The sequence below is a fragment of the Trachemys scripta genome, chromosome 18 (genome assembly GCF_013100865.1).
Source record: "Trachemys scripta elegans isolate TJP31775 chromosome 18, CAS_Tse_1.0, whole genome shotgun sequence".
Classification (NCBI taxonomy): domain Eukaryota; kingdom Metazoa; phylum Chordata; order Testudines; family Emydidae; genus Trachemys; species Trachemys scripta.
The window spans coordinates 2,348,085-2,365,035 of record NC_048315.1 but is presented as its reverse complement, the minus strand read 5'-3'; the positions used below and the strand labels follow the sequence as shown (position 1 = coordinate 2,365,035).

The window sequence follows — 16,951 nt, the reverse complement described above, 5'->3', positions numbered from 1 at the left end:
AAGAGCTCATTTAAAGTGTGGGCCAGAAAGATGCATACTCCCATGATGCTGCCAAGGGTGGGGTAGGGACACAGGGAAGGGCTGTTCCCTGCATTGGAAGGGGAGCTGACTGAAATGCTGATTGAAGTTTGGGCTGATTAAGTCAAACTGAGACTTACTGCAGATCATGTATTTGTTTTAAAGTGTATCGAATAGCACACTGATTCCATGCACATTTTCATTTTAATTTAAGAGGCACTCTTAATGTTTTATGGGAAAAATTACCCTGAGAACTGAAATCCTACCCTCTGCAGCTGAAGCAAATATTTTTGTGAAACTTGGCTGGGCTTTCAGTTAAATGGTGACATTAAGTGGCGTTTTCTCGATGCTCTGCTTGTGTGTATGCGTTCTAGCTCCAAAATTGACTTGCTCTTCAAAACTGCACGCGAACCGTGAACTTAGGCTTTGGTGAGGACTCTGGGCAGTTGTCACTGAGTGTTTCAGAAATCAGGTGGTGGACACGTTCTGCACACTGCTTCTCATTAAACCCGAGTGCCGCACAACAATGTATGCTAGCGTACCTCCATCTGGAATTCCACAGCCGCATCTCGGCACTCTGCTGCAGCAACCTGTCTGTAAAAGGAGTCTGGGAGTGTTTATCTGACTGATACGGAAGTGTTGAAACTTGCTTAATGACAAGCTTTCTTCTAAAGATCTCCGCTTCTACTATTATTTCTTGTTTCTGCTTGCTTTACTAATGAGTCTCCCCTTCGTCTCTGGCTCTGTGCACATAGGAGATTGTAGAATTTGTATTGGTTTTCTTTTAGTGACGACAACAAAAACGAACCTTTACAGAGGAGAGGGAGAGGCATCTGAAAGCAGAGTGTGGCCTTGACTTGGATAAGCTGTATTGGAGGAAAAGTACCAAATGCATTATCTTCCCTTTTGCTGCTTTTAATACGAGACTCCAATACTAGAACAGACACTGAGAAACTGGATGTTTTATGCTCGCTGTTGTCTTTATGGATGTCTGATTTGTGATTCTCCTTACCTATACTGAAACGATTCCCCTCAGATTATTCCTTTCCCTAAAATACATACTTTAGAAAATGAAAATGGAACTCTCAGTGGTGTTGTTTACATTTTGCTTATTAAGGCGTCATGCTGCCAGACTACAGCCATCTGCTATTCAGGGTGCTTTCTCCACATTGAAGGGAATGGGCCAGAGGGGGTCTGCGCTGGAGGCATCTGTGTGAATTTAGTTTTGGAATGCAGTCTCCAGGAAGCTTTGTCATTTTAACCAGGTTTATCTAAAGAATTGATTTCCTTAAACATTGCTTTCGATATACCTCTTGACTTACAAATAGAAAATGCTTCCATTAGAAAAACTGCAGAGTGACCTAGAGCGGAGTTGATGAGTGGCTTAGCAGACTGTCTGTTAGTCCTCCACCCCGGCACCACCAGCACCAAAGTACACACCTCAAGGAGGTAATAGGAGGAGAAGACGACAACTCCGCAGTTTGTAACTTGTTCAGCTCAGCAAACATTAATTCCCTACATAATAATAATTTAGATTATTTAAATTCCCTACATAAACCTATTTCCAGCACGACTTGCTCTTCGCAAGGGGACTGACTACAGTAGATTAGCTGCAGCTGTTCTGTTCCTGGCTCTGCTACTAGCCATCTGCATAACCTTGGGAAAGTCACTTCCCTGCTCTGTGCCTCCATTTACCTGTCTGTAAAATGAGGCTAATGCTTCTGATGTCCTTGGTTAAGCATTCTGAAATCTGCAGTGTGAGACTGTCTATTATCACTGTTTCATGCAATTGATTGATTTAATCCAGGACTAGTCTTGCAAAATGCTTGCAGAGCTTTTGCAGAACTATTCAGTGGTGTTCATATATTATTGACCCTGATCATGCTGATTTCATCAACTGACTAGATCAAATAGTTAAGTACATTTCACTTTACAGTTATTTCTGTGGCGTTCATCACCCTAGTATCCCGCTCTCATTACTTGCAAAACTGTGAGTAAGAACCGGAAGTGTGTTTCCTGACATCTGAGATAACCAAACTTGGACATGGAATCGGTCCTAATGAGATGATATAGGATGAAATACAGTTTTGTATAGCACCTATTCCTTAATCAGTGTGCATCAGGACATCTTACTAATTACTGAGTTAAATCCCCCTAACTCTGTAATATAGCTGCTGTCTATACAGATAAGGACCACTGCCATGGTGAGTCATGTGCCTTTGATTCACAATGAAGGCTTTAAATTGAATGAGTTTCCTTCCTGCCCGGTCTTTCCCTCCATCCTGCACTGCACACGGTGGTTTGCTCATGGGCACTGTGCTGTTGAAACGGTTTGAGGGAAGGTGGGAGGGAAGTGAGCTGCAGCTCAAATACTGCTGTCCGTCATGCACCGTTTGGAGTGCGATTAATACTTTGTGCAATTTAAAAAGAAATGTTAAGTTCCAATGTTGTGTTGTCAGAGAGATGCATTGCTCCTCTTCCTTCACATCAATCACTACTCTTATCTCAAGTCCAGCATTGAGAACAAGCATGCTTCTAGTGGGGAAGGACTGAATGCAGTTCTCTCTAGAAGGCAGTCAGAGTACCCTTTCTGAAATGTCACTGCGAGAAAAACTTGGCGTTCTCTTACTTACAAACATGGAGAAGACAAACATGCCGCCTCTGTAACCTTCTCTGCCATGCTGATGCTTAATTGATGCAGGAGGTGCTGCTGCTAGACACCAAAGCTAATCGTCTAGGCCACAGTGGTGGTTTTGATTTTAACTCGTGTCTTCTCATAAATGACACAGGAAACAGATGTGTGACTATAGAGTAGCAATAGTTCCATGCTCATGCTAAAGGTGAGTGAGCAGGCTGTACAGTAACTCATCCGGCTCTGCAGAGGAATGCATTTTTGTAAAGCAGAAGCTTCAGAATTTTACCTAATTCCATATTATGTGGAAAGAAAAATGAGTCTAGGTCCTACACTGCCTTATCTATCCCATAGATGTTAACAGACCTGGGCAGAAATTCATGCACACAATAACATCCTATTGTTCAGAGGTGTTGCCGGCACAGAGTGTCCAAGGACAGCAACAGCGGCGTTCGTTGCCCGGTGTGCTTCGCGCCAATAAACACACCAGGGGTGGAGAAGCAAACAAAGTTTATTTGGGATCCCAAAGTGGTGCTAGGAGACAGGCACATCTCAAATCAAGCACACTAACAGAAACAGTTTTTCTTCTTTTATACATTTTGCAGTTAAGTCTCACCCCCCCCCCTCGTCCCCCTCACCCCCTCCCTTCCCTGATAAGTTACTAAGAAAATAACGATTACATTTAAGCAGTTAAGTCATTCTTGGCAGTTATAAGTCTAGCTTGTTAGTAACTTCTTTAAACCGTTATCTTGTCCTTTTTCCCTTCAGCCAGAAACATGCAGGCCTCATTATTACCGCTTGATACCGGTGTGAGCAGGAGATTGCACACAGATAACTGGTTGCTTACATATACCAATTGCACCTGGCTTTTGAGGTTGATTAGAGTTTAAACATGGAAGAAGTTTGGTTCATCTAGGCCTAGTGCAGGAAGGCTTCATTGACACTTTGTGGCCTTCCACCCTCCCGAGTTACCTAGGGTGAGGCCTAGTGACGTCAACAGAGGTGCCCCCTGAGACTTTTCACATGGTCTGCACAACTCAACCACTCTCACTGTAACTTAGCAGGGTGTCCCCACAGACACTGTTTTGTTTTGTTCTTACACAAGGCAAAACCGGTTCACGTCTGCCCGCCACCACAGGCTCCCTACAGCCACTCACCACAGCTCCCCTACTTGTAGCAGGTCTGAGTGAGTCCTGCAGGCACAGCAGAGGGGACATGAGCTGTGGGACGCTGGGCAGGCCTTGGGCCCCCTGCGGAAGAGCCCTAGCACAGGAGCCGGCTCTAAAGTAGTAGCCGTTTTAATTGCAAAACCCACCCCTGGAATCCCTTAGAAGTGTAAAAAAGGGTGGGGGGCTTCCAGCGGGCTTCTATTGCACTAAGCACCGTATCCACGTGCAGTAAGACCGTCTGTGCCCCATACTGCTTGCAATCTTAGCATCTGATGAGAGGCAACAAACAAGTGTGGGCAGGGACATAACAGCGCAATAGATGTTTGCTCTGATACGCAGCACTCTAGCACACCAGAGGCCGCGGCATGGGTGGGAAATATTTTAACATCAGTTTACACCCATACCTCAAGTTGACATCTCACGCTGACAAGAATCCACAGCTCGGCAAGAAACCTTTTTTTTTTTTTCCCCCACCTCCAAGGTGTCAAACTCTATCTGCACCAAATGCCTCTAAATCATTGTTAATCGTTCTAATTTATCCTTCCTTCAGATGGCAGCAACCCTAACATTTTGACTGCTGACACATGCATTAATTGAGGCCTTGCTCATGCGAGGAGCACCAAACAGGTGGACTGCTGGCTCCATGTAGTCACAAGGGTCTGCCTGCATGGAGCTCCTTGCAGGATTGGGGCCTCCGTATGTTATGACTGCAGGAAGGCCAGAGTAAAGGCTTTTTGTTCTAGCGTGATGATATCCTCAAAATCCAGATTCAGGATTGAACATGATGCTTGGAGATTTTGTAACTTTGTTCATGTTTTGCTTGCAGAATAGAAGATAAGGTCGGACTCTTTCCAGCGAATTGTTTCGAGAGAAGAGAACTTAGTGTTATGTGCATGCAGCTCGAACTCTGGCATTCCCTGACTTTGGAATGCCTAACCAGGCTCCCTCAACGTTATTTTAACATAGGCTTTGCGTGGTATATTCATAATTAGCTCTAGCTCTAATGGAAGCCAGTCTGAGTTAGCTCTGGGAGGTGGTGGGAGAGACTTGAACTGCTTTCTTTCAGCTGGGCAAAACGTGTGTGTGTGTGTGTGTGTGTGGTTGTTCTGCTCATTTTTATTTATTCCTGATAAATAGTGAGACCCCATTGCCACATCAGCAGTTTGTTACACCACTATTGTTTACTGCCCCTTAGCCCTATTACCCCAGGCAGTGTGACGATAATCCTGTTACCAGCTATTGAGTGCAAAACTAAACACAGACCCCTAAAACTGCAGACTGTAATCTTTGCCTTGCAGGGGATGGGGGGCTATTTACAGCAATGTTTACACTTACACACCTTATTCCAGCATTTTAGTAATTTAGAACAGCACCCCTCACTGCTTAGACTCCATGCATTTTAAATTCTTCACATACCTGAGAGTCACCACCTAGAGTGAAGAACATTACCTTGTTGCTAATATATATTTTAACAGCCTTCTGTGTCTTGCAATTTGGAGACACCAAAATAGTGTTAATCAAAATTCAGATGCTTTTCTTTCACCCCACTCCTTGCTTATGCCTCATGTGCACAATACATCCGAGGATCTCTTGCTGACGTTTCAGTTTCTGCTAATATTTAGCTTGGAGCCTTGACGTGCTGGGGAAACGCTTTGGCAAAGAAATATGTGGCTGTTTCCCTAACCCTGAAGGAAGTAGGATAGTAGAACAGCGTATTTCAATTCCTACAGGCCATTTGAATAGTGCTGTCCTGACTTGTAGCATGATGTTGAGAGAGATTTGACCATGGGGCTGATGTTTCAATCTTTACAACACAACTTTTCATAGAAATAACATAGAAATCTGTTTGTAGTGCAGATCTCAGTGCAATCTTAACTGGAGAGTTGCTGCTGTCACCTTACACTATCCTCAGAATGAAATGTCCCTGGTGAAGCATCTCTTACATTGCTGGTCTCAGCATATGGGATGCAATATTTGATTTTAATCCAGGGTTAATTCCTTTAGAAATGTATTATCCATATGTTAAGTGTGATTGATTAATCACTACATTTGTTTTTCCACTCTATGAAGGGACTGCATTTGTACTGTTTGCTGAACATATTAAGATATTTCTAGCAGCTGTTGAGGCAACATTTTAGTAAATTAAATGGATTATCTCAAGAGCCAAACTCAAGCACTGTGCAGGTTATTCATTAGCATGGGGACAGAAGCCCTGGTTTGTTTTCTATATGTGGACATTGGTATGTACTAACTCTAGATGGGGCCCTCTCACCAGGCTCTTGAGGGGCTGATGGGATCCTGCTTCCCTAGTGCCCTGACTTGCATACCTTTTGCGATAAGACAGACTAATTCCAGTCTAGCAAAATGCTTCTCTTGCAGGAGGACAATTGGCTAGTGTTGCATCTTCTTAAATTAAAATGTCTTTGGAAGACTGTTAAACTCTAATATACAAATGCTCCTGGGTGTGCAGTGAGACACTGGAGTTAATGCAGATTCCAGCAAAGACTTGCAGTGACAGATCCTACTAGATTTTCTTTAGTCATACTCTAGCTTTTTAAAAATATCCTTTCAGGTGAACTTTGCTTGCCGTCAAAGTTGTCTTGTGCATATCTGTAGTACTACATGTTGTAGGTTCTAAATAACTCAAGAGCTTGCCTTTTATGATGCAGTTTTATTTGACCTTTTAACATTTTCTTGCATTAAAAGAAAAGGGGGGGGAAGTCTGTCTTCATTCGACAGAAGAGTTGGGGGGGGGAGTCAGTGGGTGAAGCAAGATGCTCAAAGATGACTGTATACATTTTCTCTGGATCTTCACTCAGCTGCTAGCAGAATCTTAACACACTGTTTTTTTTTTAGAAGTGTTTATTGATGAAAAGTTTCAGAGTAGCAGCCGTGTTAGTCTGTATCCGCAAAAAGAACAGGAGTACTTGTGGCACCTTAGAGACTAACAAATTTATTAGAGCATAAGCTTTCGTGGACTACAGCCCATGAAGAAGTGCATCCGAAGAAGTGGGCTGTAGTCCACGAAAGCTTATGCTCTAATAAATTTGTTAGTCTCTAAGGTGCCACAAGTACTCCTGTTCTTTTTATTGATGAAAAGTAACTTGTCCACTTTCTGTTTTCTCATACTGAAATGATTAAGTACCACTAATGACCCAAGCCCCTTGCTCTAGTGTAGGAAGAGGGGGAAAAAGACTTATATAATCCCTCCTCTCTGTCCACAATTTAATTTGTCCAACCTCATTTTTTTTTTTTTCCCCCCAAGAATAAACTCATCTCAACTGCAATGACCGGTCAATTATGTGCCTTGTGTCTCTGCAGTCTACACCCATAATTGATGTTGTGTAGTAAGCAGACACAGTATGTCTGGTTTGTGTATACTAGTCTGTCATGGAGCGGTTCCCATAGAAAAATTATTTCTGGTACCTGAAGTGATTCCCAGATTGCTTTGTCCCTCTGTCAAACTGCTGGCTCTCTGAAGAGTTAAAGATAACATGGGTCTGACTCTGACAAAAGGCTTGCTGATTCTCTTCTCCCTGCCCAATACATAGAACTAATTGGGGTGTGGTGGATGATCAGCTGAATGACCTCCCAGGGGGCTGCTGTAGCCAAAAGGCAAATGTGATCCTTGGATGCATAAACAGGGGAATCACGAGTCGCAGTAGAGAGGTTATTTTACCTCTGTAATTGGCACAGATCTGATCAGTGCTGGATTCCTATGTCCAGTTCTAGTGGCCGCAGTTCAAGAAGGATGTTGATAAATTGGAGAGGGGTCAGAGAAGAGTTGTAAGAATGATGAAAGGATTTGAAAACATGCCTTATAGCAGGGGTTCTCAAAGTAGGGGTCTGGACCCCTCGGGGTCACGAGGTCATTACATGGTGGGTCGTGAGCTGTCAACCTCCACCCCAAACCCTGCTTACCTCCAGCATTTATAATGGTGATAAATATATTAAGATGCTGTTTAATTTACTTGGGGAGAGGGGTCACACTCAGAGGCTCGCTATGTGAAAGGGGTTGCCAGTTTTTTTGTTTTTTTTTTAAAGTTGGAGACCCCCTGCTTTATAGTGATAGACGCTGAGAGCGCAATCTGTTTAGTTTAGAAGATTAAGGGTGACCTGATTAGTCTATAAGAACGTATGTGGGGAACATCATGCTAATAGGTTCTTCAGTCTACCAGAAGAGGTCTTACAGTGGCTGGAACATGAAGCTAGATAAATTCAGATTGGAAATAAGGCAAACTTTGTAAAAGTGAGGGGAATTCATCATTGGAACAATTTATCGTGGGTCCTGGTAGATTCTCCATCACTGATAGTTTTTTTTAAATCAAGAGCGGCTGTGTCTGCTCTAGGGGTTATTGTGGGGAAGCTCTACGGCCTGTTATGAAAGAGGTCAGACTAGATGATCACAGAGCTCCCTGCCGTCCTTGGAATCAGTGAATTAGGATGGCCACCTCTCTTGACTCCCTGCTGGGCGGGAGGGGGGAGAGAGAGACACGAACATGTTTCTCATCTAATCTAAAGTAATCCCTGAATTCCTGGGTGGCTCCTCAGAGCCTTGTCTCCAGGGCCTAGGGAGCAAAAGATGAAGATTAAAGGGAGTTAAAATGCTGTGGAACTTTTATTTTAGTTGGGTGTGGAGAAATATTTTCTTGCCTGCGCTCTCCCCTGCTGGAGGAGGTGACGGATGTTCACCCTTTACTAAGAACTAGGGCGAGGCTACTGCCAGCTCTCGGAGGAGTCCCATGAAGTTGGTACTCCCCCTCCCTCCCCCCCACGCTGAGTGTGAAAGGCTTGCTGTGCTGGCTCACCAGTGGCAGGCTTTGGAGGGGAAACACAGCTCAGTGGCCTCCTTTTCACAATAGGAACTCGTAAAATCCTGCTCTGTAGCCACTGAGCATAAACCGAGCGGGAATCCGAATTGTGGGCTGACTCCTGCTGGGACAGACTCAGATGATTATTACTCTTCCATCATTGCCCCAAGCAACCCCATTAAGGCAGCCTTCTGCTACTGCCCACCTCTGCAGCACCAAGTGAGCTCTGCTCTTCCTCAAAGCACTTATCTTAAGGGGGCAGGGGGCTGCTTGATCTGTGCGAGGCTGATATACACTGTAGCATGGAAGAGGATTCAAGACTGGCAGATGAACTGGGTGTTAAGTAACATAATGAGAAGGGTAGCAGCAGGGGTGCGTTGTAAAGTCCTGCCTGGTTACTGGTCTCTCGCTAGACATTGGAGGCTAAAGCTATGTCTATATTACAGTGGCCGTCACTCAGAGGTGTGAATAAACCACCCTCCAACAGACAAGCTGGGAGAAGCTCTCTCCCATGGGCACAGAGCGTCTTCCCTAGGTGCGCTGCATTGGTACAGCTGTGCTGCTGTATGTATAGAACAGCTTTTGTACATGAGGTAGAGTCTAAACTCTTTGGTAGTCTTTTAAAACTGTTTTTCCTTTAGTAGATAACACTTGTCATGGTAGTAACCAAACTTACTTTTCTAAGCATCTTGTCCGATGATTTATCCCTAAAGCATCTTGAAACATGTTTCCTGGTGCCCATCATTATGGCCTAGATGTGAAATTTTACTTGTTGGTTAATGTTGATACTGCACTAATTAAAGGGAGATGGGAATGGGGTCAGTCTGTGAAACCTAGCAGAATGAGACAGTTGGATATTGCTTTTAACATTCCTGATTTCTACTCTCCACATGCTTCACTTTCTTGCTACTCTACATTAATCAGGTGGTGAAACAAGTAAGACAGGAAAATAGTAAAACTTGCCAAAATTATTTGGAAAAGGGATATGTTGGTCTAAGGAAGTTAATAAAGCTTGACTAATGTATGCTCTGTTTATGTAGGGTGTTATGCAAATAACTGACTCTACACCTTAGCTAATGCAACCAGATGGGCTATCCCTTCCTCATCTCTTCTCTCTCTAGTGCTTGTGTTTCCATCTTCCCCTGTAGCAGCGAGGTGATAGAACAACTTTCCTGCCTAGGTTTGTAATTCTCTGCTGGAGGAAAAAAATACCCTGCTGCTAAGGCATTAATAATGCACTTCTATTAAGTTTATCAGTGGGCTGCTATAGGAGCAATTTCATTAAGTCAGACAGCTCGCGTGCAACAGCTTTCTCTAAAATTCCCAATAGGGGACTTAATTCTTAACTCAGTTATAGCAGTCTAATGGGAATATAATTCCACTCCAAGCACTAGTGATACACTGCTGTCAAACTTGTCTACTAGCAGGCACAATCAGCCTTGTCCTGCTTGATCGTAGGGTATCTAGCCAAAGTGGTTAGAGAGGGCAGGGCCGTAGCACCAGCCCCTGCAGCTGTGAACGTTGACCAGCCTGGGTGCTCCCCTGCCCGTGACTTGGCATGCTCCTGGGAGTAAGGACGGGCTGCGGGAGCAGGTTTGAGCCCCTGGGCTAGCCCCGCTTCGGCCAAGCCCTGGCACATAATGGCCTACTCTCCTCTTTGACCTTAACATCTTCACCCCCTGCGCCCCTGGGTCAGGCCTGGGCTCCATCTCCCCCAGGAGCCTGCTGGACACCAACCAGCACCAGCTGCCCCAGGGCAGGTGCAAGGCAGAACAGCTGCAGGGGGGGCTGGGCGCCCAGGCACGGGCTTTACCGACCAGCCACGCAGGGGTTCACTTTGCCCCCGCCCCCCGGGAGGGGCTGGGCGTCTCAGGCCCCCGGGGGGAGAGCCACGTGGGGGGCCGGGCCGCGCCTGCGCAGTGCGGCCGGGGGCAGGGAGCCGGCGCACAGCTGGGCGGCGCGTGGCGCGGGCTGCCGGGGCACAGGAGCGGCGCGGAGCGAGCGCGGGGGCTGCGGGCTCTGCTGGCTGCCCCCGGCCCGGTCTGCCCCCGCGGCGCCTCCCCATGACCCGCAGCCGGCTCGCGGCCGGCCCGGGCCACGCCTGCCCCTGCCCCAGGATGATCCCGTACTTCTCGGACAGCGCGGTGATCTCCCAGAACGCCATCAACCAGCTGTGAGTGCCGGGCCGGGGGAGCCGGGTCCCGGGGGTGATGCATGGGGGGAGCCGGGCCCCAGCTCTGGGGGTGGGAAGGAGCCGTGCCCCGGGGGTGATGCATGGGGGGGAGCCGTACCCCGGGGGTAATGCATGGGCGGGAGCCGTGCCCCAGGGGGGAGCCGTGTTCCAGCTCTGGGGGAGGGAAGGAGCCGGGTCCCGGGGGTAATGCATGGGGGGGGAGCCGTGCCCCGGGGGGGAACCAGGCCCCCAGCTCTGGGGGAGGGAAGGAAGGAGCCGTGCTCCGGCCGGCGGAGTTTTGCACTGACTGTGGAACTGAGCCGAGCGTGGGCTGCCCGCAAAGCTGGGCTGCCGGGGAAAGTTTGTCCCGCTCCCAAGGCAGCAGTTGTGAGCCCTCGGGGGAGGCGGCCCAGTGGCTGGACCGGGAACAGCAGCCGGGGGTGGGGGTGGGTTTGATTTTCGCTTGTTTGTTCCGCTGACTCTTTGACGGGCTGCTAAATCCAAGCCAGCCCCAGCAGGCAGGAGACCCGGCTCCAGGAGGGAGATTCTTGCAGGGGGAAGGGAAAATCTACTCCTCGTTAGCTGAATTTCTTCATCGGGCTCCGTCTATGTCACTTCCCGGCTGGAGGAGACTTTGTGTCCTCACAGTATCTGCCCTTCCAGGAACTGAGCTGATGAAACACTTGCCCAGGAGCGCAAAGATGGGTTTAATCATGTGGTGGTGGGAAGGTGCGTGGTCAGAAATGCAGAAAGTTATTTGTCTTTGGAACAGCAGGACAGCTGCCGGGGTGGGGGGGTTGGGGAAGAATTCTTCACTTTGCCTCTTGGGTAGGGACTTTGGCAGTTTGCAAGGAAATACTCATACAGTTTTTGTCTTAATGGCTTTTTTCTTTGAAGTATCTTTTCTGGTTATTAATTCAGACTTCCCCTTTAATGTCGGGCCAGTAATCCAGGGCAACGGGGAGTCTACACCATGGCCAAGCTTTTCACAAGTGACTTTGAATAGCTCCATTTTTGGTGCCCAACTTGAAAATCAGATTCTTTATAACATGGACACCCACAATCACTAGTCACTGGTGAAAATCTTTGCCTGTATCAGCAGAGGCTTTAGAAAGGAGTTGTCCTCGTAAAGTCCGAGACTGAAACTCCCGCAGTACTTCGGGCTTGGGTATCAGATATCGGGGAATGCTATGAAAATAGCCACAGAGGATCTTGTCAGCAAATTACCCTTTTCATTTCTCTTTTGTACCATGCTTTACTAGACTGTGACAATTTACCAACCTCCGATTTCTGCTTTCTATAAACTTTCTTCTCCCCCACGCCTCCCCAAGCTCTGAGACGAGCGTGTTCTCTTATAAAGTGTGGGTTGAGGAGCGGGAGGAGGGATTGCTTACTTTTATTGCCAGGCTTTAGCTGCTATTCTGTTTTCTTCAAGGACACCCTGGAAACTTGAAACTTTGGGATAAACTTAGTTGCATGCTGATAGGACAGACTCTTATTGGGTTAATGCTAGGAGTCCATCAACATACATGAGGATAAGGGAATGCATGACAAGACTGACACCCTAGGGTTTCGGTAGATGTTTTGTTGTCCCTCTCCTGTTTCTGTTCCAAATCTTCTTCCATCTGTAGTCCCTGTCCTATCTCCTTTCTGTTCAGGATAATGGACAACTGATGCTACAAAAAATGGAGTGGCACTCTCCAAAACTCTGCTTTTTTGATGGCTAGCAAGTTGTGTGTTAAGTAGTAGTTGATGTGGGGGATCACAAACTGTCAACCCTTGCACCTGCTGTCCTCCTCTCTGCAGATCCCCTCCTCTCTTTTTCAAATGCATAAGCTGGACTCTAGCTTGCAGACTGCCCTAAGCAGCAAGACTTGTCCACTGCAGCAGTAAACGGTGCTATGGTTAAAGAGTCGTGGGTGGATAGCGATTACAAGTCACTACCAATCTTGGCCAGCTTCAAACTGAAAGGCTTCACGTCCCATTGCTAAGCTTCTTGAATAACCAGTCCCTCCAGCGGTACATACTGATTTAAATACACCTACCTACAAATAAGCATATTCATTTCTAAATAATACAGGCTTTGGGGGAGTTGGTAGTAGGGGAGGATCAAGTCTCGAGGTAGACACTGGAAGTGGTATAATAATGCCTGGTGGTTCTTCCAACAAATCAGCTTCTGTTTTATCTTCTGAAGAGACCAAGACAAGCTTGAGAATAGTTAGATAAAATGCAGGCATGAAGCCAGCTGCTGCAGCATTCCTATTGTGAAGAGCTTCCACCACAAACCTGGACACTTTGCATTTGAGATATAGCTTGATGCATATTCTCTTAGATTTGTCATAGAAATTGGTCACTGGCCACTGTTGCTTCTTCCTTGTGTTTAAGACTAAACAATTGGTGCTATGTATTTGTTAGCTTCATTTGTTTAACGAGGTCCCTCTAAGCCTTCCATCCTTGACCTGACATGTTTGTAATTAGTTATTCTGTTTAATTGATAACTTTGCCTGTAAACATCACAGCTTTCCCATTTGTGCCTCTGAATGGGGGGCTCTAACAGAGTACCCAAGGTCTCTGTGTAATTAGAAATCAAAATGAGTCTGCTTTGGAGGAGCTGAGGCAGCAAATGTGTTGGGCTTTTTGTTGTTGTTTTTTGTTTTTCTGTATCAGGATAATTGCTAGTATTTGCTGAAACATTTACTTTATAATGTCTTGCTTATGTTAGGTAGCTAGGTAACAATTTCAGTGGTTATAGATATGTTTGATTTATATACGTTACTCAGACATTTAACCCACAATCTGAGACTATTTATGGAGAGAGATGAGCAAAAATGGTGCCGTGGGGAAGGAGAACTCCACTTTTCCTGTCTCTGAGGGTCTGATGGCCCAAGGGTGCTGGGTCCAGGAGCAGCTGCAATTGCAATTTACTTGGAAGGACCAAACTCTTTCCTTTCCTGGAGTTGGTGATAACTCAGTTATCAGAGGAGCTTGCGCTGTCCTCAGCCTTCTGTAAACTGAGATTAACAGGTATTAGAGTTTGTGGCCCTCCATCTAGGGCCCAGTGTTGGATTCACACATTTATCTGGAACAGGGTTCTAAACTGGGGACAGTGGTATGCTTTTTGTGATTGGATAGCGGGGAGTTTTTCAGCGGATTGTTCTTAAATTAGAAGGTTTTGCTTTGCAAATCAGGAATTCAGTTAGAGATCACAGATCCTTGTACAGTTACCTGCAAAATCAGACGTCAAGGTTTTGCTGCACCAAAACATTGTTCTCTGTGTGGAATGGTAAAGACAGCACGCGGATTGCTAATGCCAGTGTTACTCAGCCCTGAGAAGGTAGCAAACTGTCCTTAATTTTACTGCCACATGTCTCTCTCTCTGCCTTCTGTATTTTAGAGAGGAAGTCTGGTCCAGTGGTTAGGGCGTTCCCTGCTCCACCACAGACTTCCTGTGTGACCTTTGGCAAGTCACTTGGGGCCAGATTGTCAAAGGTATTTAGGTGCCTATAGATGCATCTGTAACTCCCCTTGGCACTTGGATGCTTTTGAAAATCCCATTAGGAGCCTAGCTGTAGCTTTGGACAACTGAGTACCTTTGAAAATCTGTCCCTTCGTCTTTGTGTCTCAGTTCTCCATTTGCAAAATGGGCTTAAGAGCACTCTCCCACCTCAGAAGGTCTGTGACAAAGATTAAACCTTACCCAGATACTATGGTAAGGGGGGACAGGAGTACTAGCTAGAGTGTTAATAAAAGCATTTTACCAAAACGGAAATATTTATACATCTGTTGTATTTGCTATTCTGTAAACTGAGAGAGATCTTTAATGATTCTTTTATTTAATGCTGGCCTGTTTCCAATTATGAGAGCTAAACTCTGCGTTGAAGATAGTATCAGGGGGTAGCCGTGTTAATCTGTATCTACAAAAACAACAAGGAATCTGGTGGCACCTTAAAGACTAACAGATTTATTTGGGCATAAGCTTTCGTGAGTAAAAACCTCACTTCTTCGGATGCATAGAGTGAAAGTTACAGATGCAGGCATTGAAGAGTTGAAGAGTTTGTTTCAGACTAAAAGGAGGAATATCGAACTACCAGTTTCTCTAAATATGTTTTATGTGAGTCTTAGAATCCTTTACAGCGGTGGTTCTCAACCTGTTTACCACTGTGGGCCGCGTATGCAGCTCTCTGTGATATGTGGGCTGCATCCAACCCACTATGTATAATACCTGTGTGGCCCTGAGGATGTCACATGGGCCACAGCTATGTGCTGATTGGGCTGCGGGTTGAGAACCTCTGCTTTAAAGGAAGAAAGCAACTGAAAACTCTCAGTAGAAGAGTGGCAGTATCATAGCTAATGAGGTTAATCTGTGGTGTGATTATTGCTAGTTGAAAACTTTTCCTTTCAGCAAAGGGTTAAAACTAGTCCTGAAATGTCTTTGCCGAATTGGAAAACGCAGGATAGTGCAACCACTTAAAAATAACCAGCTTCCTTCGGCGTTTGTGTGACATACAAGGGATGTTACAAGCTGTTAATAGGGCATTTAATTCTGTACATGATGTAATTAATACTCATTTTATTGACTCATTTCTTCCTATCCACTCCTCACTTTAGGCCTCATCCTGTGTTCATTCTCCTTTTTTTTTTCTTCTTTTTTCCCTGTTGCTGTCAGAGGAGCCTGATCGTGCCCTTTATCTTGAAATCTAACTTTGTAGTGTAAAGTTTGATCTTCAGTGTGATTCCTTGCGTCAAGGCCTGTGGACAACCATGTAATACGTGGATGCCACATTTACAGTATCCTGGAGGCTCTTCTGTATCTCGGCAAATGTGGCGTTCTAGTGAAGAGCTTTAGTTTCATTGCTTTTCTACCTTTGTAAATATTTTACCCTTCCAGTGAGAATTGCTGACACTTGGGATTTAGAGGGAGCTGCAGACAAATGGAGATTCAAGGGAAAGGGAGTTCCAGGGAGCAGCCCAGATTGCTGTTTTCAGCTGCAGTTGATTTGAATTCATGTTGCGAACTAAGGGTCATTTGTAGTTTTGGACGTTTGAAACCCCCAAATAGACTGGTTGGATCTTTTACCACTTAAAAAGCTCACTAGAGACTTTTGATCAGCATTGAATATCGATATTACTTTCCTGGCATGCAAGCGAGATATCATTGGATGCTTGGGCAACAATATAATAAATACTGTGCTCCATCCTTCATGGCAAGAAGTTGTGAACCGAGTATCAGTTCTATGCTGTTCTCTACCCAGCATCTTAGAAGATCAGCCTGTGATCAGAGCTGAGTGACATTTCTTCCCTTTTCCCCTCATCCTGATGTGTCAAATAGAGCATGGGAAAGGCCTGTCACTCCCCAGTGTTTCTCCCCCGATTACCTCATTGTGTTTGCATAGGTGTGTTTTAGTACACTGCAGAGAACTCTGTTGATCATTAACCCAGGCGGAGGATGCCGTTATCCATGTCTAGCCTTCCTGCTTGGACTTCCTGTCTATTTTCCTGGAGGTGGAGTGTATTTAAATTTCACTGATCTTTTGTGGGCCACTGTCAGAATCTGGATACCGGGGTAGATGAACCACTGATCTGACCCAGTGTGGCTGTTCTTATGGTGGGAGGCAGAAGGGATGCCTGAAATAGGATCAAGACTTGAGCGAGAAATCTGTGATCCCAGGGTAACTAATTTTCGAGCAATAAGTAGTTTACTTTAAATATTTAGCTGCCCAGCTGGATTCACATTTGGAAGGGCCATGAACCAGGCCAGTTGCTTCTGAGATGTTGGGGCTGCTGTGTAAATGTTCACCCCCAAGGAAAATGTGGTTTTCTCGTAGAAGTTATCGTTCCAGCCCCACTTCTGTAGAGACAAGAGCCTATCAGTAGAGAATGTCCGTTTGGGGCCAGCTCATATTTAGCCTGCCTGGTTCTATCCCAAAACGACACCTCTTTGGACCTTTATTATAGAACAGGCCTGCACAACTCGTAAAGCGGCGAGGGCCATATTACTCCAAAGAAAACAGCTGAGGGCCAAAACCCCCCGGCCCCGCTGAACCCCCCCCCAGCACTGCGCAGCCCCCCGAAACACAACACCCCCCGCCCCACAGAAACAATCGCCCCAGCGCTACCCAGCCCCCCTGAAACAACCCCTCCCCCCCCC

At 45.9% G+C, this 16,951-nt stretch overlaps 1 protein-coding gene across 6 annotated transcripts in view; it reads left to right on the top strand.

Moving 5' to 3' along the window:
- The window catches only part of SSH2 (slingshot protein phosphatase 2), a 142,973-nt gene that overhangs the window by 68,309 nt on the left and 57,713 nt on the right, over nt 1–16,951 (top strand). For 2 of the 6 annotated variants that reach the window (XM_034752403.1, XM_034752400.1), the window contains exon 1: nt 10,615–10,803. The exons of 3 other annotated variants lie outside the window; for them this stretch is intronic. In XM_034752403.1, the coding sequence (XP_034608294.1) occupies nt 10,694–10,803 (110 nt within the window). In that variant the 5' untranslated portion in view covers nt 10,615–10,693. Of the gene's footprint in view, nt 1–10,614; nt 10,804–11,513; nt 11,533–16,951 lie in introns of those variants that run through there. One more of the 6 variants, XM_034752405.1, reaches the window with a different exon arrangement.